At 41.2% G+C, this 27,422-nt stretch overlaps 2 protein-coding genes and 1 non-coding gene across 5 annotated transcripts in view; 2 read left to right on the top strand and 1 right to left on the bottom strand.

The window, feature by feature from the left end:
- Positions 1-8,417: 8,417 nt before the first annotated feature.
- LOC135702178 (cathepsin B-like) lies at positions 8,418-9,744 on the top strand. Its single transcript, XM_065223204.1, has one exon. It carries the CDS (start codon positions 8,535-8,537, stop codon positions 9,549-9,551), a length of 1,017 nt encoding a protein of 338 aa, XP_065079276.1. The 5' UTR covers positions 8,418-8,534; the 3' UTR covers positions 9,552-9,744.
- Positions 9,745-9,839: 95 nt separating this feature from the next.
- The window catches only part of Ranbp16 (Ran-binding protein 16), a 34,248-nt gene continuing 16,665 nt past the window's right edge, over positions 9,840-27,422 (bottom strand). Inside the window, exons 9-12 of one of the 3 annotated variants that reach the window (XM_065223173.1) lie at positions 24,212-24,434; positions 11,719-11,838; positions 11,545-11,638; positions 9,840-10,374 (exon numbers count right to left, since the gene is read on the bottom strand). In XM_065223173.1, coding sequence (XP_065079245.1) covers positions 10,351-10,374; positions 11,545-11,638; positions 11,719-11,838; positions 24,212-24,434 — 461 coding nt within the window. In that variant the 3' untranslated portion in view covers positions 9,840-10,350. Of the gene's footprint in view, positions 10,375-10,396; positions 10,593-10,846; positions 11,005-11,544; positions 11,639-11,718; positions 11,839-24,211; positions 24,435-27,422 lie in introns of those variants that run through there. The other 2 variants (XM_065223175.1, XM_065223174.1) reach the window with 2 other exon arrangements.
- On the top strand, positions 24,704-24,775 carry TRNAQ-CUG (transfer RNA glutamine (anticodon CUG)). The gene has a single exon. It is a non-coding gene; the product is annotated as a tRNA-Gln (tRNA).

Raw genomic sequence — 27,422 nt, forward strand, 5'->3', positions numbered from 1 at the left:
GTTTTAAAATTAATGCTTATATCGACAGTCCGCATCGTGCTCTCTTGCCGTGCGGATCTATTTGCTTTTTGCTGAAGGAAGTGTTACTACTACCTAAAGCTACAACAAATTTAAACAGCACTTTTCAGTGCTCAACCTGTAAAATTTCTACCTTGTTCAACTTTATTCCTCTTCGATCCTTGTTTGGACCCTACCCGAGGTAATCCTTCTTGGATATCGATTTGAAAAATTCCTCTTCGATCCTTCAGATTCTTTTATAGTAATCTGCTTGGAAGTCGATTTGGATAAAAATAAACGCAAAAGAAAGGGGCAAACTCTTGACCCCCCTTCTGAAGAAATTAATTTGAGTAATCAATTTGATTTGCTCACGGATGATGAGAATGATCCATCATCCAAGAAAAATTCTAGTAAACTTTCCCGGCTTAATGCCAAGAAGGAAAAGATTCCCCCTATTGTGATAACCACTTCCGATTTCCATGCTCTTCGCATGGAACTTTTGAACTTCGTGAAAGTTAAGTTTTCTCTACAAATTGGACGTCGGGGTGAATGCCGTGTATTGGCTGAAACCTTGGACGGATTTAAATGTCTTCTCAAGTATCTTACTGAGAAGCATCACAAATTTTTTACTTACGACACCAAAACTGAACGTGTGTTCAAGGTTGTCATGAAAGGACTGCCCAGTGGTCAATCCCTGGATCAGATCAAAGATGGACTGGCAAAATTACTTGGAGTTGTGCCACTCCAAGTAATCAAAATGAAAATGAAATCCCGTCCTGGCGATTCGCGCAACGGGATTTCTAATGATTTTTATTTAGTTCACTTCAAGTCTAGTGAACTAAACAACCTTAAGGCCTTAGAAAAAGCTAGCCTTATGCTCCATGTCCGAGTGAAGTGGGAACACTTCAGGAAGACTGGAGGAAATTTCCAAAACCTCACTCAGTGCCGTAAGTGCCAGGGATGGGGTCACGGAACTAAAAATTGCTACATGCCAGCTAAATGCATGAATTGTGGTGATTCCTCTCACGCAAAGGACGACTGTCCTGTGAAGGAAGATCCTAAGAAATTTAAATGTTCAAATTGTGGTGAAAACCACAAATCCAATTTTTGGGAATGTAAGACTCGCAAAGCGATCCTACAATCTCGTTCTAACCGACAGGTAGGAAACGCTCCACGTTTCCGACCAGGTACAAATTCCTCTGCTGTTAACAACGGTCAGCGAGGAACAAATTCTACATTCGTACCCGTAGGTACAAATATCACCCCTGCTTCAAATGTTTCATCTGTACCTACTCCCCTCGCTGCTAACAATGTTCAGCGAGTTAATGGAGCTACCTATGCTGCTATTGCAACGGGTAGAAATCAAAATACTAACCACCGTTTTAACGGAAATTTTGACAATTTTGACTTAGGAAGCATTACTGCCCCCAAAATGGAATTTTTACAGAATTCATTAATTGACATGATTTCTGATATGCTTAAATCTAACTCCATGTTTGATGCTATTCAAACTGGAGTAAAATTTGCAAATAATATTGTCATGACTTTAAAATTCAGTAATGGATTTTAAAGCATTCAATATTGTAAATTGGAATGCTCGATCTCTTAAAGATAATGAAGACGAGCTATTTAACTTTTTGAGAGTTCATAACGTGCATATTGCCGTTATAACTGAAACGTTCCTTAAACCTGCCCATAAGGTTAAGAAGGACGCAAATTACTTGATTTATAGAAATGATCGTCTTGATGGACCCTGTGGTGGCGTTGCCATCATTATTCATAGAATCAAACATAAAATTCTTTCTTCATTTGAAACCAAAGTTTTTGAAACTTTGGGAGTTTCTGTTGAAACAAAATTTGGACAACTTACGTTTATAGCTGCCTATTTGCCATTTCAATGCGTAGGCCAGCAAAAGAATTTTCTCAAGGGTGACCTCCAGAAACTTACCCGTCATAGGTCTAAATTCTTCATTATTGGTGATTTTAATGCAAAACACCGCTCATGGAATAATGCTCAAAGCAATTCCAATGGTAATATTCTGTTTGATGATTGTTCTGCAGGTTATTACACTATTCAATATCCAAACAGCCCAACATGCTTTTCTTCTGCAAGAAATCCCTCCACTATTGATTTGGTCTTAACTGATTCATGTCAACTTTGTAGCCAATTGGTTACCCATGCTGACTTCGGTTCTGATCACCTTCCAGTAACTTTTGAAATATCCCAAGAAATAATTTGTAATCCCAACAGCTCTACTTTCAATTACCATAGAGCTGATTGGGAGCAGTATCGAACATTTATGGAATATAACTTCGATCCAAACATTCCTTTGCAAACCAAAGATGAAATTAATTATGCTCTTGAATCTCTGACTACTTCTATAGTTGAAGCAAGAGCTGCCTCAGTACCAAAATGCGAGGTTAAATTCGATTCAATTATAATAGACGATGATCTTCAGCTCTTGATCCGTCTTAAAAATGTCCGTAGGAGACAATTTCAAAGAACACGCGATCCTGCCATGAAAGTTATCTGGCGGGATTTGCAAAAACAAATTAAAAAGCGATTCTCTGCCCTGAGGAACAAAACTTTTGAAAATAATATTTCCAAATTAGACCCGAGTTCCAAACCCTTTTGGAAACTCACAAAAATTTTGAAAAAACCTCAAAAGCCTATTCCAGCGCTTAAAGAAGGTGGTAAAATTTTGATCACAAATTTGGAAAAAGCTCAGAAACTTGCTAAGCAATTCGAGAGTTCCCATAATTTCAGTTTGGGTCTTACTAGTCATATTGAGAATCAGGTTGCTCGGGACTTTCTGAATATTTTCTCTCGGGAAAATATTTTTGATGATTCCTGGGGGACTGATTTGGACGAAGTAAGGTCTATAACTAAAAATTTTCAAAATATGAAAGCTCCAGGTGATGATGGAATTTTCTATATCCTCATCAAAAAACTCCCAGAGAGTACCTTGTCTTTCTTGGTAAAATTATTTAACAGATGTTTCCATTTGGCATACTTTCCTGATAAATGGAAAAATGCAAAAGTTGTTCCAATTTTGAAGCCGGATAAAAATCCAGCTGAAGCTTCTAGCTACCGTCCAATAAGTTTGCTTTCTTCAATAAGTAAACTTTTTGAAAAGATAATTTTGAATAGAATGATGCTTCACATCAATACGAACTCAATTTTTGCAGATGAGCAGTTTGGATTTCGCCATGGGCATTCAACTACTCATCAACTCTTAAGAGTTAACAATTTAATTCGTTCAAACAAATCTGAAGGCCACTCAACTGGAGTTGCTCTTCTAGACATAGAAAAAGCATTCGACAGTGTTTGGCATGAAGGTTTGATTGCTAAATTGAAAAAGTTTAATTTTCCACTTTATATTATGAAATTAGTTCAAAATTATTTAACTGACAGAACTCTTCAAGTAAATTATCAAAATTCCAAATCTAATCGACTACCTGTTAAAGCAGGAGTTCCTCAGGGTAGCATTCTTGGGCCTATATTGTATAACATTTTCACTTCGGACCTCCCTGATTTGCCTCAGGGTTGCCACAAATCTTTGTTCGCTGATGACACAGGCATTTCCGCTAAAGGAAGAAGTCTTCGTGTTATTTGCAGCAGACTGCAGAAAAGTTTAGATATTTTCTCTTCTTATTTACAAAAATGGAAGATTTCTCCCAACGCTTCCAAAACTCAACTTATAATATTTCCACATAAGCCTAGAGCTTCGTTTTTGAAACCTAGTAGTAGTCACATAGTCACTATGAACGGAGTTCCAATTTCCTGGTCAAACCAAGTGAAATATCTTGGATTAATACTTGACCAAAAATTAACTTTTAAAGATCACATTGAGGGCATTCAAGCCAAATGTAACAAATATATAAAATGTTTGTATCCTCTTATAAACAGGAAATCCAAACTTTGCCTGACGAATAAACTTCTAATATTTAAACAAGTTTTTAGACCGGCCATGCTTTACGCTGTGCCAATATGGTCTAGTTGCTGCACTACCAGGAAAAAAGCACTTCAAAGGATTCAGAACAAAATTCTGAAGATGATTTTGAAGTTGCCTCCCTGGTACAGTACAACCGAAGTACATAGAATTTCGAATGTTGAGACTTTAGCACAAATGTCCAACAAAATAATTAATAATTTCAGGCAAAAATCGTTGCAATCCTCAATTGCAACGATTAATTCCCTTTATACTTAGATAAGATTTAGTTTTAGTTTTTAGTTTTAAGATATCAATTGTTATACTGACATGCAGGTTAAGAAACCTGTTTAAAATACTGAATTGCCAAGACAGGAACAATGTAAAAACACTTAGATATATATCATAACAATTAAGGCTGGTACGTTACTGCAGTAACTGGAGCACCTAGGTTAAAATGAAATGTAATTTATTTTGGATTTGGAACAAATAAAGAGTTAAAAAAAATGCTTATATCGACTCATAAATTGTAAATTATTGACTAATTGATTATTATGAGGTAGAAACGTGTATTAGTTTTTCGTTTTTTTTTTTTTATTTCTGACAAAATTTCAACAATTATTGTTTGCAGCGAGGTTTGCAGACTCAAAATGCTGATGCCACCGCCTGAAATTATAAAACTAGAAAAGGCGACATATAATCATAAATCAATTAAGGGGTTACGCCTACCTGCAAACTTTCAAAAAATTGATTTTTTTTTATTGTCCTAATCGAAAGTACATATATAAAGTCAAGAATATTTCCTCAAAAGATCAAGTTGATCCGATGAAAATTGTGAAAGTTATGCGACGTACAAAAATATTCACTTATAGTGGACTAAACCCAACTTGAAACTTTGGCCGCCATTTTGTCAAAAAAATTTAAAAAAAAAACCGAACGATCAAGGACTAGTTTAACACATGCTTAACGATTTGGCATGGTTTGTTTTTTATTTCAGATGATTACATCACAAACCGCAGTTGGCACCGCAAAAAGCATTTTTTAGAACATCGTCCACGGGGAGCAGCCGTGCGGGGCACCAGGACCTCGTTTTTACAGCATCGACTGATAAATGTACCATTATTAATGTGTGTTCAATAAACGGCAGAAAACCGATTTTCAATATGTTGCGTAGTTTTCGAGAAAAAATCCAAACTTTCGCTTTTTTTCGGTCTTGCAGGTAGGCGTGATGTAAATTAATCAAATTACCGTCCAATATGTGCAGCAAACTGCTGAAATTTTTTGAATATTTGAGGTGTTCTATCACCATGCTCGGTGACGCCATATTGATTTTGTTTGCGTACCGGAAAATCACGTGAATCCCGTTTTGCGGAAATATCGAAGTCCAAAACACACAAACACAAATACATACACCAAATCTGTTTACGTGAATATGCGGTCGATTTCACCAACATTTTTAGAGGACATGACGTGCAATGCAGGTCAAAGTTACTAAGGTCACGTAACATTTGAGATTTTCTATATACAGATCAGTTACGTGATATTTCACGTAAATAAAACGTGAAGATTTTAGAGTGTAAGGGAAATGGATGTAATGTCGGCCTAAATGCCCCTAATTTGGAACCAAGCATAAATTCAGCAATCGACTAAATTTTAAATAGATAAAATTGATAAATAGCAGATTTTGATAAGATTGGATGCCTTAGAGCCATTTCCCCTACTATGTTAGATGTATGATTCGTCAAGCCTACACAACTCAATGCTTCAATTGAGGTGCTGGTGAAGCTGGGAAGATCTACTGTCAAACGCTGGGTTGCACTGTTCACATGCCTGACCGTATGGGCCATACATCTAGGGATTGCGTATGCACTATCGACTGAGTCGTTCATCTCGCATGTCCGTCGATTCGTAGGCCGCCGCGGACCGCCAGCAGAGTTTTTCAATGATTACGGCACAAACTTTCAGGGAGCCGAACGTGTACTGCAACATCAGATAAGCCAGGGACTGTCCGAAACGTTCAACAGTGCCAACACCAAGTTGACCTTCATCCCGCCAGGAGCGCCACATATGGGCGGAGTGTGGGAACGCCTAGTACGATCCGTCAAATCTGCCATGGGAGAAGCGTACTCCGGGGGGAAGCTTGACGACGAGGGGCTCCAGACATTCGTCGTTTTTTCCTGCTGCTAAGCTCAAACGGGGCGAAGCAGCCAGACAATTTGGAAGAAAGTGTTTCGCAAACATTTAGCTATCTGGTCCGCCGTCAAATCCTGGGTGTTTCCTGGGATTTGATTCAGCAGCAGCTGGACACATTCTGGAAACGGTGGTCGGTGGAGTATTTGCCGGTAATCCGTCGGCAACCGAAGTGGTTCGACGAAGTGCGACCATTGGAACCAGTCGATTTGGTGATGGTGGCAGAATCGACGAAGCGGAATGGTTGGGAGCGCGGGCGAATCATCATTAGGATGATCCCGGGAGCAGGTGGTGGAAACCGACAAGCGGTGGTCAGGATTGGCACGAAAACGCCAGTGCGGCCGGTATCTCGGTTGGCATTACTCGACGTGAAGGAGAATAGTGGAGTTCCGGAGAGCTCTGGACTACACCCGGGGGAGATTGTTGGCGCCGAAGACGCCGAGCTGACCAACCTGATCACGGACGTTGCTGAAGGGTGCAGCACAGCGGTCGAAACTGTCAGTGTCAGCGAGTAAGCGTCTGGCAACACGATCGAAAGAGCCAACATCCGGTAAAGAGAAAAGGCAGTGCAAGCAAGTAGTGAACACGCGAGATTTTACTCCTTAACAATAAATTTGTTTTTCCCTATTACTACAATAATTAAACTAGATTAAACTATATCACAGATAACAGACGTTGAGGCTCGAACTAAATTTCTGTTAAAACTTGTGTAAAGATTCCTATTCGACTTAAGCGTCACCAACGCCGACTTCCTTATTTTAAACCCCTCCTTGACAACATGATGGCGCTGGTGTTGCACAACTTACACCAGACACTAAGATCCGGTAGCGCCGAGTGATAATTTATAATCGAAAATTTATCGATACTAACGCCAAATTGGTCGGAAGTGAAAAATTTATAGAGGAAATCAGGAGATGCTAGCGCTACGTAACGGCGACGTTCCCACTTATCTTTACACAAGTTTTTGGTGGAAGTTGGACGTCTGTTCTCTGTGACTATAATAACCTAAAGTAGGGATAAAGGTAACTTGTTTATAATTAAAATTGATAAGATAAGGGGAGTTATTCCGAGAGTCAAAGTGACTTTTGTCACTAGTGAAGTGAGAAAAGTCACGTCTCGGTGACGTGACTCTCTGTGCAAATGAAATGGAGAGTCACGTCACCACGACGTGACTTTCTCACTTCACTAGTGACAAAAGTCACTTCGACTCTTGGAATAACCCCCCTTATCTAGACTAAAATTAATTGCTTTAAAACCATTATTTCTAGTTCAGTGAAACCTGACCTAACTTAACCTGAAGTTGGATAAAAGGCCCAAAGTATATTGACTTAAACTACTTGTAACCCTCCCTAGGGCCAATGCATTAATTATCTTACGCTAAATCGAGGAGAAATTTACCCCCTCCCCCCTATCGTGATGTTTTTCCTATATCTAATGCATTGCTTGTTACAAAATCATAGAACCCCTTTCCCTCTAGAGCGTGACATAATATATGCATTAACCCCTAGCATTGAAGCTGTAATGCTAATAAAAACCGCTATCAAAATCAGTGTTGACTAATCACAATGAAACATTCCCCCATATTCTGCGAGTCACGTGACTCTCTCTCACCGGTGAGGTGACAATAGTCACCTCGTGTGAGGTGACTCTCCATTTGATTTGCATGGAGAGTCACCTCACACGAGGTGACAATTGTCACCTCACCGGTGAGAGAGAGTCACGTGACTCGCAGAATAAGGGGGTATTTGTCAACTTGTCACTCCCAACATAGTTTAGCCATTTTTTGGGTAGGTTCAGTTTTGACCGATCTGGGTGGATTCTACCCAAATTTGGGTAGTTTTGAAATAGGGTGTGGGGGTAAACTATAACGAACTAAGTTTGGGGCACAGGTAAACAAATAAGGCACGCGACGCCTCTGAACAGAATTATTTTAAACCGTTTAATTTGGGCACATAAACCCAGTCCAATTAATTTTCATCATCTATAAATGATTCGATTATCCGGAGTGAAATTTTTTTTTCAAGCCTCCGGATAATCGAGTTCGACCTGTACCAGAATATCATAATAACCCGGATCTTCAGTTCACTAATCCACTTTCACCTCAATGGCACCTAGTCTTCCATCTGGCTGTGCTGCCCTACAACAGTCTTCTAAAATGTAAATGATGAACTAAATAGATCACCTCCTGCCAAGAGAAAGAAAACTGCCACAAAGAGACTACACATATTCTACTCCACCTATCGCCATCGCTTATCACCGTCGAGTGCACTTACCCCAGCTGTGGCGATCGGCGGAGATATGCTGATCTGCAACAATCGCGCACCTTATCTGAACGGTGTGATCGAACTGCTAGCCCCTCCCGATTGGCACAAACAACAATCCAACGGTTAGTTTTGCTACGGATACAGACGTGAAATGGTCAAATTTAAGTCGCTCTTCTTCGCTACTACGGTCGTTGTCGGTTTGTTCAGCCCGGTTGCAACCAGGTCGGAACGCCACGGCGATGACCCTTTCAACGATGGCTTCCTGACTCAGGTGCGGATGCACGCCAAAACCTGGACCCCGGATGGCAGCTTCCGTAATGGGATACAGTTCGAGAATTTTCGCAACATGAAGGGAATCTACGAGAGCAAGATCGGGTTCCATTTGCCAACGAAGGTACACCACGTGGCTTATGACGTGGAAATTCCGGAGTATTTTGATGCTCGAGAGAAGTGGCCGTTTTGCAAGTCGATTTCCACGATCAAGAATCAGGGACTGTGCGGGGCGTGCTGGGCGGTGGCAGCCGTGAGTGTGATGTCCGATCGAATGTGCATCCACTCGGAGGGGAAGTTCGATCTGGAACTGGCGGCCGAGGATCTGATGGGATGTTGTAAGGATTGTGGCAACGGGTGTAACGGTGGATTTTTGGACGGAACTGCGTTCCAGTACTGGGTGGACGTGGGACTGGTGAGCGGTGCGGCGTACAACAGTACGGAAGGGTGCAAGCCATATCCGTTCAAGCCGTGTCTGTATCCGTTCGAAGGGTGTCACCCGGAGAAGACTCCTGCCTGTTCACATCACTGTACCGCAGGGTACGACGGCACGTATCGTAAGGATAAGTACTACGGAACAGCGGCGTACAAACTTCCGAACGACGAACGGATGATCCAGCTGGAGATTATGACGAACGGACCGGTCGAGTCCGGGTTCAGCGTCTATCAGGATCTGTACCTGTACCGGAGCGGTGTGTATCGGCACGTGGTTGGACGGGAGGTGGGCAAACACGCCGTGCGGCTCATCGGATGGGGCAAGGAACGTGGCGTACCGTACTGGTTGATTGCCAATTCGTACGGGGCGGATTGGGGCGAACGCGGATACTTCAAGATGCTTCGTGGATCCAACCATCTGGGAATCGAATCGGTGGTCATCGCCGGACTGCCCAAGGTTTGAGGAACGGGGATCATCATTTCGGCATTGATTGAATAGGAGCGAGCGTTCGTAAAAAATCTAATATCGGCCTTTTGTTTTATTTTCTTTGCTTTCTCTTTTTTTCCGACGGCGACGTCCGATGACGTCTCTCCCTCTCTGCCTTCAAATGGTTTCCTGCTTTGTTTTCACTGAACGCACGATTTTGCAACAGTAATTTCTTAAAACCTATAATCTTCCTTAGCTCTCTCGCTCTCTCACACATTGTTTACTAATTGTTAGATTTGTTTTGCCATTTTTTCCCCCTTCTGTTTTTGTATATCAACTAACGCCCACACAAATGTCGGTTTTTAAATTACAAACACCCTCTTGCGGCCGGGTTTTCCGATTTGCCTACTTTCATCCACAAAAAAAATCCCAGCTTTCTTATTCCTTTCCTATACCTGTCTGCCTGAGGGGGAGTGTCTGCTTTCATCCACTAGTTTTCTTCTTCTTGTTGTATTCTTGTTTTTCTAGCAGTGATTACATCAAATATTTGTTGCTTTGCTTACGTGACTTACGTGCTAGTTTTTACGGACTTTTCTAAATTTCATTTGTATAAACTTCTTTTGTTTTTATTTGTAACAACGATTTTCCCTTCAAAAGAAAAGAAATCCCTAATGCTGACTCTTCTTCGACTTCGTCTTCTTCCGCAGCTTCGTTTAGTGGCGCACACATTTAGGAAACGCAGTTTGGATAAATAAAAATGGGACAACTTTCCACACCATTCATTCAACACTCGCAGGACTACTACAGAAAAATTTGGGCCCTTTTCTAGCGACTTTTAGGAAGAGAATCTATCTAGCAGCTAAAACAACAAAAAGAAAGAAAGTAAATGTATCGCAATGGGTCTGTGTGTGAGTGTGTGTGTGTGTGTGTTTTCAATCGAAAGAGGAAGGAACATAAATTTTCTGAACGGTTAAACATAAAAAAAAAACAAATTTACAAATGCAAACTGCAGTAGTAATAGTAGTTATAACAGTTACGATATTTTTTTGCGGCTCCAAAAAGATTGCTTTAGTCAAGCTGTTGAGAGAAAAGAAGAAAAAAACAAACAAGATGATGAAGAGCACATTTGAAAATGGTCGGAAGGATTAGTACATTATTTTGTTACGCGATGATGAAAGTGAAACGAGTTTTGGATGTGATGAGATAAAAAAAGCAACACAAAAACTGCACTTGACAGGCTTCGAACGGGATTCGAAGCCTGCCGAGTTGGGTGTGTGTGGGGGTGTGTGTGTTAGTAGAAAACCAAGCGTTGTCACTCACACACAGTAGGCAAATGTGCTTGTCGGTAGCAGTCCGGGTTCAAATCCCGTCATGGGCCAATCCTAGGTTTTTTTTTGTGGATGCGCATAATTTGTGCTAATTGATCTAGAGACTTCTGTGCTTGAACTGAGACAGTGTGGGGCTTTGCCAATCAATAGTAAACAACGAGCTGTTGAAAAAACAAAAACAAAATCAAAATCGGTTCCTTCTCCAAAACTAATCGGAATGATAGACTATGTAAAGAAAAAAAAATGAAACAACTAACGATCTTTTTTTTCCAGGCTTCATCAAAGAAAATGATAAGTCTTACTTTTACACATTTTTATCAAAATACGATTTTTTTTGCACGCAAACACACTCCACACACCAACCGCACCCGCATTCATTCCCTAAAACATAGACGAACTCTTAATTATGTTTGTTTTCTATACACAGGAGGACACCTTGATTGAGACACATACACCATACTCACACTTAAAACAAATTAAAAACACACGCACTTTGTAAACGGGGAGAACGACGATGATCGAGGAGGACGAGCGCAGACATACGAAGCGAAAATACTTGCATGTGCATGTGATTGTGTATGTGTGTGTGTGTGACGTGAGTGTGTGTATTCCTTTGCTTAAGTCTGTGTGTTTGTGTGTGTGTGAGTGAGTGATTGTATGTGAACTTATCCAGTTTTTTTTTTAAATTACTAGGAAACTACCATTTCGTTCAGCGACGAGCTGTTCGGTAGGCTGTTGGCGGACTTGAGGGAATCGTTCAGGTCCCGGCGGAACGCCGACAGGTTCTGGGTAAATCTGAGAAGGACAAAACAAAATACGAATTATTAGGATTGTGGTTCCGCGGAAGGTTTGCAGTCGTCCGTTGCGTGACTTACCGATCACGGTTCCTGATGTGTAGATTTCGCTCGATTCCGTCCATTAGGGCGTCGAAGAGGCATGCCATCGATTGTTGCTTCTCGATCGGTTGCGAGTGGATAATGTTCTCCCGGAGTTGCCTGGAGGGGAAATGGAACACAAGAAAAGTACGGAAATTCGATGAAATTCGATTTGGGGTGTGTTCGGGGCTGTAACGGAAAAACGAGGTTCATTGGCGGGACTGTAATCTCTTCGACAAGATTGCACTGCAGCCACACACTGTGACTCTGTGACCAAACGGACATAAAGGCAATACGGTTCCACACACTGTGGCACTATACAATCGGAAACGGCGGAACACGACGGTCACCCACTGTGACACTTTGGATCTTGGGAACGGAACCAACTAAAACTCAGTGCTACTATCTACTACTTTATTCTCTTCCGTCTAAATGACAACTATCTCTTCTGCAGTAGAATGCTAAATGTAAACTTCGCAGCTGTTTGTCGTCGTTCTCTCTTCGTATATAGCTTTTTTACGCATCGCAGCAACCGAGGGGCGTTTGAATGACAGTTAGAACAGGGTGGAAGTTGTCTATGTTTTTTGAGATGTGCTATTGACGAGTGCACGGATGGATTTGAGTTCACTCACTCGACAAAAAGTGACACAACAGCGGGGCCCTGTTTACTAAAAATGAACATATGTGTTCATTTTTAGTAAATAGAGCCCCGCTGTTGTGTCACTTTTTGTCGAGTGAGTGAACTCAAATTCATCCGTGCACTCGTCAATTGAAAAAAGGTGGTTTGTTCAAGAAAAATTAAAAACAATAGGAAGTCAAATTGTCCCACAGCGAAAAGTAACCGCAAGTCAGTCCCATTAGAGCAACCGTACCAGTCGTTGCCATTTGCGGCACTATTTTACTTACGCACAGCGTTTCCATTTTGGCTTAATCACTCCTCTCCACACCGGTCGTTGCTATCAGAGTCATAATTTAAGTTACCGTTTTCCACACCTGTTTTGGCGTTTATTCAAAATAGCAACCATCTGATGCGTTGCTACCGGGTTGCTAAATTTATCAACTCACTACTTCCCAAGGTGCGGATTGCTATTTCCCCAACCTGAATAGCAACCCCCGGTACGCAAGTAGCGTGATGGTAGAGGTTGGTAAATGTGCCTTATTTACTCATTGGTACGGTTGCTCTTAGAAAAATAGGATTGCATTAAATAAACTATAAAACAACGTCACAGATATGTTTTGAGGATTGCCTCTATAGAATTAAATTGTTAGACAACACATCGCATCATGAGATTTGTTTCAAGACAGATTTTGTCCTCGTTCCCCAGGGTATCTAGAACATGTCCGGATGTGGTCAATATAGTTCTTACAATACTCAGTTTGACCGCCAATGGATATGACTTTGAATTCTGGTTGTTGTGTGGTTGAAGTCGCTGGAGGAGGAATTGTTTAGGGATGACTAGGTAGAGAAAAATATGCGTGGAAGCATCGGAAATGCGCTCCTGGGTGTAGTGATTTGGTGAATACGTTCCAGTTGAAGATTGTTGAAAAGTGTATTTGTGGTGATGCAAATGATGGTTTAGATGACGCATGGCTTCAAATATTTTGTGTATCCAAATAAAACATATTACATACTAAATACGCACAGGGCATCGTCTGCTGACCATTGCCGCGGGTATATCGTGGGAGTCCCAGGTACCCGGTTCAAGCTTTAGTTGGCGGCGGTGGCTCTTCTTGACCTTCTACCCCCTGAGTAGTTAGTGTGAATAAGGGCGTCTATGTGATGTTTAGCTGTACCTGTTGTGGACATCTAGTGCATCCTGTTCCCTTAACTTGTTGAGGACACCCTGTCTTGCCTCAAAAGTTACAATTTTTGAAGTACTAGTCTTCAAAACATAAAGCGTGAGATTTGATCAAATTATTCGCAGTTCTACTTGTCAAACGCCCCCGGCTGGGTGAGGGATAGAGGATGATACACACACAATGGATATGGCTGAAAAAGATCGAAGTAGGCCGCGCGATTGAAATGACGTGTTTTGATGTTGCTTAAAAAAAAAAGTCTCTGTGTTTTTATGGTTTTTATCAATTTGAACGATTAAAAAAACTCTAAAATTGATTGTGTAAAAAAAAAAGATCTTATCCCGGATTTGTATATCAAGGACGAAAAGTGGAAGAGGCTGATAGGCAAACAGAAGGTCATCAAGATGGAGTGAATCAAGCGGGCCGCCATCCGGGAAGTTGAAGCATTTGAGTAAGGGTTGGTCGCCGGTAAGAGCCAGTAAGTGCTGCCAGCAGATGAATCAAGAGGTATTCGAAACAAAATTGGTAAGAAATGTCCATTCAAATCGATTTAATACAGTTGAACAAATTTCAAAACTATATACGTGCCAGATTTGGAAATAATATTTTTCAATCTGGAAGTGTGTTTATGATACCATTATCCATTTGATAAAGGTAGAGTGAACATGCGGGGCTTATTGTAAGTAAAAGTGACCTCGGAGTGGTCGTGAATTACCAGGCATTCTGAAATGGGTCACTGGAGCTGCAATAGAGCTAACACCTTCTAACTCCCGGACTAAACCTGCTTTAATTGAAGGGTAATAAAAAGCAGTTTTCTTCCATAATAACACTGCCGGACAGTGGGGGTTAGATTGTACACACATACACACACATACACATACACACACAATGGATATGGCTTTGAATTCTCATGTGATTTGATGTATCGCTTGATAGATTTTGATTTAAAAAGGATTTGCCACTCCCCCGGGAATACCCGGAACATGTCTGGGCGTGGCCAACATGGTGCTGGTCACTCATCATGACTCTTATTGATCTTATTTTTGAATTCTCATGTGAATTGATTTATCGCATGGTGGGTTTGGCACGTTTGGCTCTGGTCTGATGAAGACCCATACGCACCGGAATATGTTCCGGCCATTGCTCTGGAACCAGCGAAACAAATCCAAAAATATACAATAACGTTCTCTGGGACCATGGTTTCTTTCTACTGTTCAATACAGTGCTAAAATAATGCAGCATCTTCATGGAATTGTGACCGACTTGCGGTTATTTTTCTCATTGACGTTAAATATAATCGCAAGTCAGTCTCACTCAGATTTTGGCCATAAAATAAAAATTTCACGAAATTTCATCTAATATTTTTTGGTAAATATATATTCATTCCATCACATTGTACGTGTATTTTTAAATTTATCCCTCTAAAATAAGTGTCTATAGAACATGTAAAATCTTTGAAAGCTGTTTTCTCATTTTCAGGTTTTTACAGATGGGACTGACTTGCGATTATGGGCAGTGCACTTCAAGAGCAAATTTTCATTACGGCGAAAGTAACAAAGGTACACAAAGTCGAGCTATCAGGCTATCAGTGTCAATTGATGCTCCTGCTATTACACTATCCAGTATTTTACGATCGCTTATGGCCGCCACAATCTGGCTGAGTTTCTGCTAGAGAACATAAGATTTGAAGTTTGGCTTGTGTCGTTTGACGTGTGAACGATCAAATTTGAACGTTTACACGTCAAACGACACAACCCAAACGTCAAATCATATGCTCCCTACCAAAAACATAGCCAGATTGTGTCGGCCATAAGCGCTCGCAAAATGCTGGATATACTGTACGAATGTAGGATCACATCCCATTTTTAAATTTATTTACCAGTCAAATTGCTGTTTGTCGCAATCACCTTCCGATCAAAATATTTTTCGATGTTACTCAAGTCACCCGATTTCTATGGAGATGCCCTTTTTTCATAAGTAACAGCGCAGAGAAACCCGTGAATAGTGTACGTTCGTCGTTTCGCTTTCTCATTATCAGATATAGAAATTTTCACTCAGCTGTACGATAAGCATTTCCATGCTCAAGCTATTTTTCGGTGAGTTGTGAACCGTTCACATTTTCATCTCTCCTTTTTCACCGATAATTCATTGTCCTCTCTCATACATAATCCGAAAATATCTCTCTTCAAAAACCAACGAAAATATTTTTTCATCACCCATTTGGCTCTGAAAACTACCAAGAGCGAAAAAAATACCACCCCAAATTGTTCGGTTCCAACCCAATGTTATGTAAATAGTTGAGGCTTGTGAATTCGCCGTCTCTTTTGTTCTTCCGCAGGTTAAATGGTTGACGGAGTGTGACGTCATACTGTTATCCATTTAAACAGCGGCAGAACGAAAGGGACAACGATTTCACATAGCCTCACCTGTTTGCATTTCATTGGTTTCAACCAGTCCGGCAGATTTTTTTTATTTATTTCCTTTTTATACCTTTTGTCAAATCATAAGGGTCATCCATAAATGACGATGCAATTTTCTTACCAATTGTAGACCTTTCCCTCTCCTTCGTGGCGTTTTTTCTATACCTTATGCATGGTCTGTTACAAATGTTGAAACCCCCTCTTCATTACTCCTCAGATTCTACGTAACTTATGGATGTGCCCTAACCGTTGTTTTGGTTCTTAATTTCGGATCATCGTTTGAGTGCGGAAAGTGAATTTTCAGGTGTATGAAAGAAGTGAAAAATCATTATCGGCATCAAGAATTCACTGAAAAAGAAACGATTTATCTGCCGCTCATGCTCTCTAAAAAAAAATAAATCACTGTTGCTTTTCTCGCGAAAACTTCTCACATTCTCATCTAGTTCTCCTAGCAAGTGAAAAATGACGCTTCTCTTCTCAAGTAGGCGAAAATTTCGATCTCTGCTCATTATTAAAGTGAGTAAATTGAACTGTTTGTTGCTAAGATGATTTCGGTGGTCCTAATATGATGAATGGGCTGCAGGTAAGGAGACGTGATTGATAATTCTCCCGAATATCCTGGTAAATACACTTTGACTTAAGTAGCATTAGGGAGCCAACAAACGACGTATAATAACTTTTGACTCAAAAACCAGTATTTTTTAGCATGAAAGCAAAGACAACATATCAAGAAGACTGGCAACTTTGCCTGAATCCAAGCGACAGACACAGTAGCGCGCTCGAGCGAAGGTGGAAGCAAGGCATAGAAAAATGAGCAATCACACAAACCTTTCTTCTGAGGATGGAACCTTTGCTATCCAATTCAATAGGAGCATTTACCTTTGAGCGGCAGATGTCGTAATTGTGCTTGTCTCATACCGGTTGTATGAGAAAAAGGAAGAGTTGCTAGTCTTCTTGATATGTTGTCTTCGATGAAAGCTAGCAAACTGCTTTGTATGATTAAACCTCGGCTTAATATATTAAACATTGCTATCATAATGAAAATTTGCTCTTGACTTCTAGACAATTGTTTTGGGTCTACCTGGTTAGTCGTTTGACATAACAGTCGTTTGCTAGGAGAAGGACAGCTTCAAATATCAGCGTCAATACAGATGGTGGAAATATTAAATATTTGAATGTGTGTGATATTTGCGAATCTTATGCTTAGTCTGACAGTTGTTTTTTTTTGTTTTTAACTATTTTAGGTTTTAAGTGTACATTTGAGATTTGTTTAGTAAAAAATGGATTTCACACGAGAGGCAAGTCATTCCTTGATGATCTTGCTGGCCACCGCTACCAAAATCCGCTCCTTATTCTAAAAAAAATCGGCATTATTTGTTAGCTGATCTCAGTGTAAATAATCGGCCGCACTTCCGTTCCCAGGAAATAGTCATTAATTTCTACGAGCTCTTCAACGTCTGCGAACAAATGTGCTGTTCTCCGATGGAACGGGAATCGACTGACTACGCCGCCCCTGTAAACGGAGTCCCAGAGTGATGGTCCCGTGGTCGTATTACGCTCGATTCGCCATGAGCCTGCAACTTGGAGAGATTTGCTGCTGGGGGAACGTCCAATTCCGTTTTAATCATGAAAAGCCGAAGCCGAAAGCGATCAAGAGTCGAAAACAAAAATCTAGGCAAAAACGAAAGCTACAGTAAACATAAACAACAACGGTGAAACGTCATTGAGTGTATGCGTTAAAGTTACACTGTTATTTTTTGTATACTTTGAAGCTTTCCGCTTGACAGTTAATATTATTAATATTTATACTAAAAAATATAATAACTACAAATTTAAGCAATTTTTACACCAAATATTACTTCAGATCAAGTTGTACTTCCCCTAGGTCGTTTGGCATAATGTCGTAAAAAAGTGTTATTTTATTATTGTACAGTAAATTTTACGTCTTTTTGGCATCTCAAAAATATTAATAAGATGTAATTTCCCAAAATGCCATTTCTCGGAATGTGATGCTTTTTGGAAAATTATTTGCCGGAATGCCAATTCCCGGAATGGTACATTTTCCGGAATTTATTTTCCCCGAATGAGCTATGCACCGGAGTTCCATTTATTATTTATTATTTTAATTAAAATATTCAAAAATGGAAACACTCTCTTCATTATACAATTGAATACTTATATTCCTTTCTATAGTGAAATAGAAAGTGTTCACTGTAAAGACAGAAATATTACATCGTTTAACAATATTGCACTTGGTATATTTCGAACAAATGTTTTCCGGAAAGCTGTATATTCCGGAAAATTGCAAATTGGTAAATGCACCAATCTTGGAAATATTCTGGTTACAAATCAGTTTATTAATATAGTCGAATCAATCTCAAATGTTCCGCAGCATACAAGGGGAGGTCATTCCGCACAGTGTGCCAACGCACTAATTGGGCACACTCATTGGCACTGTTTGGCACCCATGATTTGCAATAATCATAATCTTTAAAGTAACTAACAACACTGTATTATCTCCACAGTGAGCCAAATGAACTGTCAAAATCGGAGCCAATCGAACCCTAAGAGAAGAGTGGACAAAACGGGGGCGAAAATGAACCACTTTTCTGTCAAACGCGAACCAGCTCGTATTTGCCGATTTGAAGTGCGTAAGATAGAGATAGAGATTGAAGAGTAAGAAGCCAGTTATCTCCTATAGTCGCTATATTCATAATCTGGCGGATAGAATCTCGGGAACCAATTGAGCTGTCAAATAGCGGAACCAATCGAGCAAATCACGACCAACAACAGAAAAGCTATTGCAAACAAAACTTCGGCAACCCTTTTCTCGTGATTCAAGGCTCGCCTACGCAAACTAACACCATCTTTGGATTGACGAAAGTTTCCCCTATCCGATGATGCCGGTAATTTGCGTTCGATTGGCAAGGAAAGAATAATCAACGTTTTGTTTATAAAAGTTCATAGTACCATTTCAATTGTTGGTCTAAAATTGTAAAAATTGTAATTGTATTGTAGTGTTGTATAATTTTGAATTGGTTCCGCTTTATGATAGATCGATATACAATCCGCCAGACTATGAATATAGCGACACACATAATCGTTGTCGTGAGTGACAGTCTATTTTTATTCGTACACTCATGCTCTACCGTCGTCTCTCTCACACAAAACAAACGGTAGAATAACATTTGAGCAAATAAAAATATATCAAATAACTATCATATGACATGTGTGATTTCGTTCAAATTCCTCAATTTGGTGTAAATTAAACCATTTCTGATCAGAAATGTTATTATTAAGACATCATTGCTTACTATTTTCAGAATTCACACAAGCACAACATCCGCAGCTCTAATTATGAGAAAAACTAAAATACATACATTCGTGACGCTCTTCGGCGACGGTGTGGTATGACAGAGCCTGTTATATGACATTTTAGTTTGGCACTGTACTATGATAGCTTGTTTTGCAAGTGTCGGATGCAAAGGCAGTCGATTATCACAAAAAATGTGTCGACTACCGTGACCGCTTACAAGACTGATGAAGACTAACTAACTCTTTTTTTTTTGTTTCAAGATCATCCTCGGTCCAAGCAACCCGAGGACTTATCACTATTAACAAGGCCTAAGATGTGTTCCTTTGATTACTGAAAAATTCTGTTCACCTAGTTTGAAGTAGTCAGGACTACGAATCGGTAGCAGATCTTCCATCCCGTAACGTATCACGAAAAGGTGATCTACCCACGTTACGGGGCACTTCCCCTTAGCACACATCCCAATGATTGAGTTAGCGTTCACACATCCGGACCATCACGGATACCAAAACCGGCAATCGCTAAAATGATCAATAACAGCTGACTACGGACTAATGCCCGGAAGATCAACAATTAAACCAAAACATTCTGGCTATCAGGACCAGGGCATTCGAGCTGCTCGTCGTGAAACCGTCTGAGCATTTCTCACCCTGACGGCAGCTGCTTTCTTATCCATCATCCACCTGTTCCTCGGTGATACCAACAATCAATACGAACCTATCGATTTGAAATTGGCTCACTACTTGACTAGCCTATTGGTCCCAAGCAAACGATTAACGTATCCCATTCTTGACGGAATTCTAGTACTACACTATGTTTGTTTTGATTCGCTATGAAAGTTTGACAGATAAAATGAGGGGTTAGTGGATTATCCTATGTTTCGAGGGGTGAATCGATTAGCTTGGGACTGAAGATAGTACCAGAGCTGAGCCAAAAAGTCGAGCACGTTTCTTCGGGACCTTCTAGTCTTAGAGTTACCTCTATGGTGATACCGCTGAGGCAACGAACTTTTACTAGCAGGAACACTTTTGTCGCATTCATCAGTGTCATCATCTTCAAACACCGCCCATGAAAGCAACTTTACCGCTTCCTTGACCACCTCGAATAGTGCATCCTGTCTTGTGTTGGTTCGCTGACAGGCAGCCATCGTCGATCTTCGCAGCCAATTTCGATCCCCGGAAGAGCTTCTCCCATGCCCCATAGCTTAAGAGCGTTCCAATGATCCCCAACGGCTGAAGATTTCGAATACCAGCAGATGCTTTTCGATGCTGTTTTGCTGCAGCGGTCAGCAGTTTCCTGTGACGACACGTCTGTCATTTGCAGTATGGAATGTTGTGCTGCCGTGACATCGACATTCGCTTGCTCAGCAATGTTTACAACATTTTTGCTTCTAACACCAGCAAGCTGCCTGTTGTTCCACACCTTTTATGATTGACATCGCCTTTGGATCACCGTCCACTCGATTCCACCGTTTGTGATTTTTTTCCTCCAAATCGAAACATTTACACTGTCAAAATACCGGGTTGCCAAACATGCCATAATTCACAAGCAAACCAGATATTGCTACGCACAAAAATCTGAATTTTCTACACGAATGTGAAATCCTGACGAACATGTGAAAAGGGTCAATAAGCCAAATGTAAACAATGGCTTTAAACGTCGATTTGACGAATGACAACACACCCACAGAAAGTTGCTATACCATATGATAGATCAAGCTTCGTCTGAATCAGTCACAATCCGCAAGAAACTGACTTGAACGTCATTGAAGTCATTGTTTACATTTGGCTCAATGGTCATTTTCACATGTTCGTCTATAATTATGTACTTTAACTAATTATGTTTGTATTACTTCAAATATTAGACTTATGCCGCGGATACACCTACTATGAGCATGAGCATTATTTGTATAATAATTATGAGCACTATACAACAACTATACACACACACTATACAAGCGTGACCATGGATGTGCTTATAATTTAAAGGGTATACAATTTAAAATCTGCACACACAAAATTCATTCTCAAAATTCGAGTTTTTATCCGATTATCACCAAATTTTCAGGTAGTAAAAAGAAACAATTAAAGTTAGTTTTGGCATCATTCGTTTAATTTATTTCGCCTTTATATCCGAATGCGCGAACCTTGGCCTTAACCCCAGCCATAAGGTTCTGCACGACAGTTTTTTTGCATATTAATTAGGGATTTTTCATTTCTTCTACATTTTTTACCACTTTAGGTCGTTTTAGAAGGTGTTTCTTCATAATGGCCAAGTATTTTTTCTATTGGGCGCAGTTCCGGAGTGTTTGGGGGGTTCAGATCTTTCGGCACGAAATAGACATCATTCGCCTTATACCACGCTAGCACGTCCTTCTTGAAGTAGCATGATGCCAAATCCGGCCAGGAGATCGTCGGACCGTCGTGAGCCTTCAGGAGAGGGAGAAGCCGCTTTTGGAGAAACTCTTCCAAATACACCTCTCCATTCATGGAGCTTGCGGTAGCGAAAGGTGTACTCCGCTTTCCGCAAGTACAAATTGCTTGCCAAATTAAGAACTTCTTGAAGAACTTCGAAATTTTCTGTGTCCGGAGGTTCTCGGGAACAGGCAGTCACATACAGGTTTCCTGGAATCTGGTTGAAGTCCGCCTTCACATATGTCTCGTCTTCCATTACGCAGCAGTGTGGTTTCGTTAACTTCTGGTCGTACAACTTCCGGGCACCGCTTTTTGCGACCGTATTCTGTTTCTCACCACGGTTTCGGGACTTCTGAACCTTAAACGTACTTAGTCCAGCTCGAGTTTTGGTATTTTGCACGAGTCTTGCTCACATGCAACTTTTTAGCCACATCTCGAACTGAGGCTTTCGGTTTCCGTTTAAAGGCCCCAACCACGCGTTTGGGATCGTTCTCGTTGACGGCTTTTTTTTCCCGGATCTTCGCTTCCGATCAACAGTCAGACGTTCTTCGAATCGTTTTATGATACCAGACACCGTGGAATTCGCGATTCCCAACTTTTTTTTCCGATGGCGACAAATCCTTATTCTCAAAGTACTCGTGCAAAACTTTTCACGCACGCACTGTTCTTTCGTCGCCATTTTGAAAACTTTTGCGTACCTGATGAAATCAACTCACAGAACGTAAACAATACACAATTAACTATGTCTACGCAAAATTAATTTTACCCAACGGATCAAAAGTTATAGCAATTTGAGTGTGTGCGGATTTTAAACGGTACACCCTTTATTATACAAATAATGCTCATGCTCATAGTAAGTCATACAAGTGTGTCCGCGGCATTAAATTGGTGATTTCTATACGCTAGATGAGGAGATGAAAGTATAGAGTTGATAGTTCTGTTAGAGTACGGCAGTGTGAAAATTGTATATAGAGTAGAAAGCGAGAAAAAGTCAATTTTGATAAAGGAAATGATCAACCCGGTTCGTACCTTTATCAAAATTGACCTTTGCTCGCTTTCTACTCTCTATATACAATTTTCACACTGCCGTACTCTAACGGAACTATCAACACTTTACTTTCATCTCCTCATCTGTCGTATAAAAATGACTTAAATGATATTTGACGTAAAGCATCTCCAACTATAGAAATATGTGTGGCGTATATCAGCCAGCGTAATATGGTGCGTATTCATTAACCGTGACAAAACAGCTGGATCTCGAGCCGGTGTCAATATAAATTAGTGACCGTAAGTGGCGGTTGGTCGGCCCACACTTCGCACTTGATTATAACACAGCAGAGCGGAGTTCAAGGAATCAGGAACCAAAATTTGGAATTGTTTGATTACTGTGGACCAAAATTTTCAAAAATTGCGCTTATCTACTGGCCATCTTTCAGATTCCTTTTATCGGAAGGAGCTAGAAGTTCCAGCGGATCAGCGAGTCTCGAAACCAAGACCTCGTGGCGACGAGGTTTGCTAATCGGATGCAAGTAAATCGAGCAGATCGTTGCGGAGATCTGATTGGTTGGTTGCTTTCGAAAGCCATCGACTCGTAATTTTCGGCAAAACAAGCCAAAATCACTTTCCAATTGACACCGATTCTGCACATTGACATCGGTGTAAATATTTACGTTATTTGACAAATCTCAGGTAATGTTCATCACACCGCGTCCATCAAAGAAAAGTGTAAATGACGGGTTCCGCAATTCTTTACATATTATCGTCAAGAAGTAGATGAATTCCTTGATCGCTGACTTTTTGCATAAAGGTGCATTATATTCCAGAGCATCGTTTTGCCAAAAAAATAACACTCTAAGACTTTACCCTGAGGATAATAGTTGAAGAAGAACCGAAGCCGTAACATCTCCTATTAGCCATTCTTTAGAAGAACGGTCCATGGCCAATTCCATTACAAGTTCGTATTGTTCTGAAATCCTAAGCATCAAATGAAATTGTGATTGGTAATGTCTCGGCGATTCCAAAATCTCGCAACATACGGATGAACTTCACACACAAATTAGCTACGCCTGATTGCGGTTTATTTTACTTAACAAGCATGTCACGTTTCCAATCATACCGACGAATTCTAAAAAGAAACGCCGCTAATGCCATGTTTAGAACAACACAGCGCAACCTTGCAAATTGCATATATTTTTCAAACTATTTAACCCCATCGTCATCTGTCATCGACGATACGACAGTTGTTAGCGACTTGTTAGCCAAAAAAATGGGCGCAAAATTTGTCCTCCTGCCAGCGATTGCTCTGCTGCTGTGTTTCATCCTACTTCCAACCCTGGAAGCAACGCCTTTGCCGCGACATACTTCCGCGACATTGAACCTTCGTACCGTTCTGGGTCAAATCAGGATGGTCGACGACCAGATGGACGACGTCCAAGACGAACTGGAGCATGTGATCGATAGTATGCAGTAGAAGTGGAAATACATACATGTGACCGAATTGGAAATCCTACCTAGTGTGTTCTGATTTAAGGCTTATTAATATCACTCACCTGAAGTAGTCCTCGTAGAGCAGTATCAGCACCAGCAGCGGCCGGGACATGGACCACTGGTTCTTGCAATCGTCGTACATGACGATGTTCAGCAGCGTGGACAGCAGGTTCTGCAGAATCTCCGGGTGCATCTCCATCACCTTGAGGAACACGTTGTTCTCCGGTAGGACGCTCTGCCTGAGCTTCTTATTCGGGAATGTCGTTACCAGCAGCATGTGTTTTTCTGAAAAAGGGAAAAACAGGAAAATTGTAGTGCAAACGGAGGGATCGATTTTCGTTCAGTGTCAGAGCGTGTTTGCGAAAGCTATAAATAGAGTGCACCGTCTTACACCGCCACCCGGTCCAAGATAGTTTATCTGGAATGGAGAATGGAAGACTCGCACAAAACGAAATGAATGAAACGGGGGGAATAGGCAGTGCGCATTCATTCCGCGTCGATACATGTTCACCGTCCTGGCTTTAGTAGGCATTTGAGACTGCACCTTCACAACGGGTTCCATGGTGTAATGGTTAGCACTTTGGACTCTGAATCCAACGATCCGAGTTCAAATCTCGGTGGAACCTGAGTGAAGATTTTTTTTTCGCGCTGATCTGATTTTTTAACAGCAGTTAAGGATGAGTTTCACGGAATCCATCCGCTTCCGCAAAGTATGGTTGAAAGGTCACAAACAGACGTCATCTACACTGACTTGTCTGCTGCCTTCGATAAGATAAATCACGCCATCGCGATCGCCAAATTGGATAGACTTGGGATTAGCGGAAATCTCTTGAGATGGTTTCTCTCATATCTCGCCGATCGTCAGTTGGTGGTAGCCCATGGTGACTGCCAGTCCGACATTTTCCGCAGCTACGTCAGGAATACCTCAAGGAAGTCATCTGGGACCGTTGATTTTCTTACTCTACTTCAAATGACGTCAATTTAGTTATCGAAGGTCCACGACTATCGTATGCAGACGATCTCAAAATCTACTTACGGATCTGCTCGATCGATGATTGTCAATTCCTCCAACGTCAGTTTGAAGCGTTTGCCAGCTGGTGCCATTTGAACCGAATGACAGTGAATCCTGCGAAGTGTACAGTCATCACTTTTACCCGAAAGAAAGAACCAGTTATTTTTCACTATGCTCTCCGGGACACCATTATTGAACGTGTGAGCCATGTTAAAGATCTAGGTGTCATCCTGGACTCTCAACTTACATAGAAGCAACACATCTCGTACGTCGTCGACAAGTCGTCAAGGACATTGGGCTTTATCTTCAGAACAGCTAAGAATTTCTCCGACATCCATTGCCTCAAGTCGCTGTATTGTTCCCTGGTACGGTCTATTCTAGAACATTGTTCTGTGGTTTGGAGTCCGAACTACAACAATGGTACTGAGAGAGTCGAGTCCGTTCAACGCCGCTTTCTGCGATACGCGTTGAGAATGTTACCTTGGAGAGACCCGTTTCATTTGGCCAGCTATGAAAGTCGCTGCCAGCTGATTGTCTTGGAGCCTCTTCGCACCAGAAGAGATACTTCAAAAGCCCTGCTTGTCGCGGACACATGGCAGAACTGATTGCATGGCAATCTTGGAGCAAGTAAACATTAACGTCCAACCCCGAATGCTTCGTAACAATGTTATGCTGAGAATGCCACTAAGTAGGACAATCGAAGCGCAGTATGAGGCTTTCTCATGCAGAGCGTTGCACAACGGGGCTTTGTCTGACCCTATTCGGGTAATCGCGGGTGTGAGGCAAGGATGTATATTATCACCGCTACTGTTCCTCATCGTAATCGTCGATATCATGGTTGGAGCCGTTGACCGTGTACCGAACCGTGGGTTGCTGTGGCAGCCTATTACTATGGAGCATCTCAACGACTTCGATTTGGCTGATGATGTTGCGTTAATAGCACAACAGCGCTCTGACATGCAGAGTAAGCTCGACGACCTTGTGGAACGCTCCTCTGAAGCAGGTCTAACCATCAACGTCAACCAGACCAAATCGTTGGATGTCAACACGGAAAACCGTTCCAATTTCACGGTAGCTGGGCAGGCAATGGAGAAAGTCGAAAGCTTCCAACATCTTGGCAGCCAGATAGCGTCGGACGGCGGCACCAAGAGCGACATAGATGCACGGATTAAGAAGGCGAGGGCTGCTTTTGCCAGTTTGCGAAATGTATGAAGAGCAAATCAGATCAGTCGACGCACAAAAATCCGAATGTTTAACTCGAACGTGAAGTCTGTCCTGTTATACGCTAGTGAAACATCAGCGGAGAACACTCAGAAGCTGCAGGTGATAATCAACCGATGCACACGGTACATAATTCGTGCCTGGTGGCCCCACAATTGGATCTCAAATTTCGAGCTTCATCGTTTGTGCCATCAGAAGCCGATAGAGACAGAAATTCGTGAACGGAAGTGGAGGTGGGTCGGCCACACACTACGATGGAGCGGAAACGAAATCTGCAAGCAAGCACTGAACTGGAATCCAGCAGGACATCGCAGCAGAGGCAGACCCAGAGGCTCGTGGCGGCGGAGCTAAACTCAAATTTAGGTCGTTTTTTCTATTCTCAATTAATCATTTAGAAAATTGTCAATACTTGAAAAATTGATGAAGCTCTGAGCTGCTGTTAATTTGTTTAGATCTTAAGGTTAATTCCGAGCTTGAAGAAATATTCCCAATATCTAATTAAAGCATAGGGTAGAGTGCTACTTCGTCGTAATCGCCCATTTCCGTTCTATCGAGCAGCAAACATCAGTATAATCAATGATTTCACCGTGCACAAATTAGTAATATGTTTGTACCGATGCGTTAGTTCACAAGCTACATCACAAAGCCTATTAGAGCGTATTGGGTGAATATTGACATTCATTGTTCTCAAAACAAACGAAGCGCTCCTAGCGAACTCGCTTTTTCTATCTTCATCCGTAGGACGAAGAAAATCCAATGGTGTTTCAATGCGTTTAGATGGAATTGAAACTCATAGGACGAATTTGGAATCAGGAAGCAGTGTTAGATTTTTATCAATATCTCAACAATGTGTGGCTCTTTATCAAATTCAACGGTACTTATGGAAAGGTGAATAAATTTAGAAGTCATCTTTGATAGAAACATTTCAATTTTTGTTGAAGCCCGTTCAAGAAAGAGAGGTAAAGCGTGGGTTGTGCTTAGTAGGACGGAAATTAGATCAAAAACCCTATCAAAACATATATTTTATGGTTCAAATAAAA

Source organism: Ochlerotatus camptorhynchus, unplaced genomic scaffold (genome assembly GCF_037179485.1).
Source record: "Ochlerotatus camptorhynchus isolate MF236.1 unplaced genomic scaffold, CSIRO-AGI_Acam_v1.1 ptg000185l, whole genome shotgun sequence".
NCBI classification, from domain to species: domain Eukaryota; kingdom Metazoa; phylum Arthropoda; class Insecta; order Diptera; family Culicidae; genus Ochlerotatus; species Ochlerotatus camptorhynchus.

What these genes read in the sequence shown, in the direction of transcription:
- LOC135702178 (XM_065223204.1), top strand. Translation starts at nt 8,535, where the DNA reads ATGGTCAAATTTAAGTCGCTCTTCTTCGCTACTACGGTCGTTGTCGGT.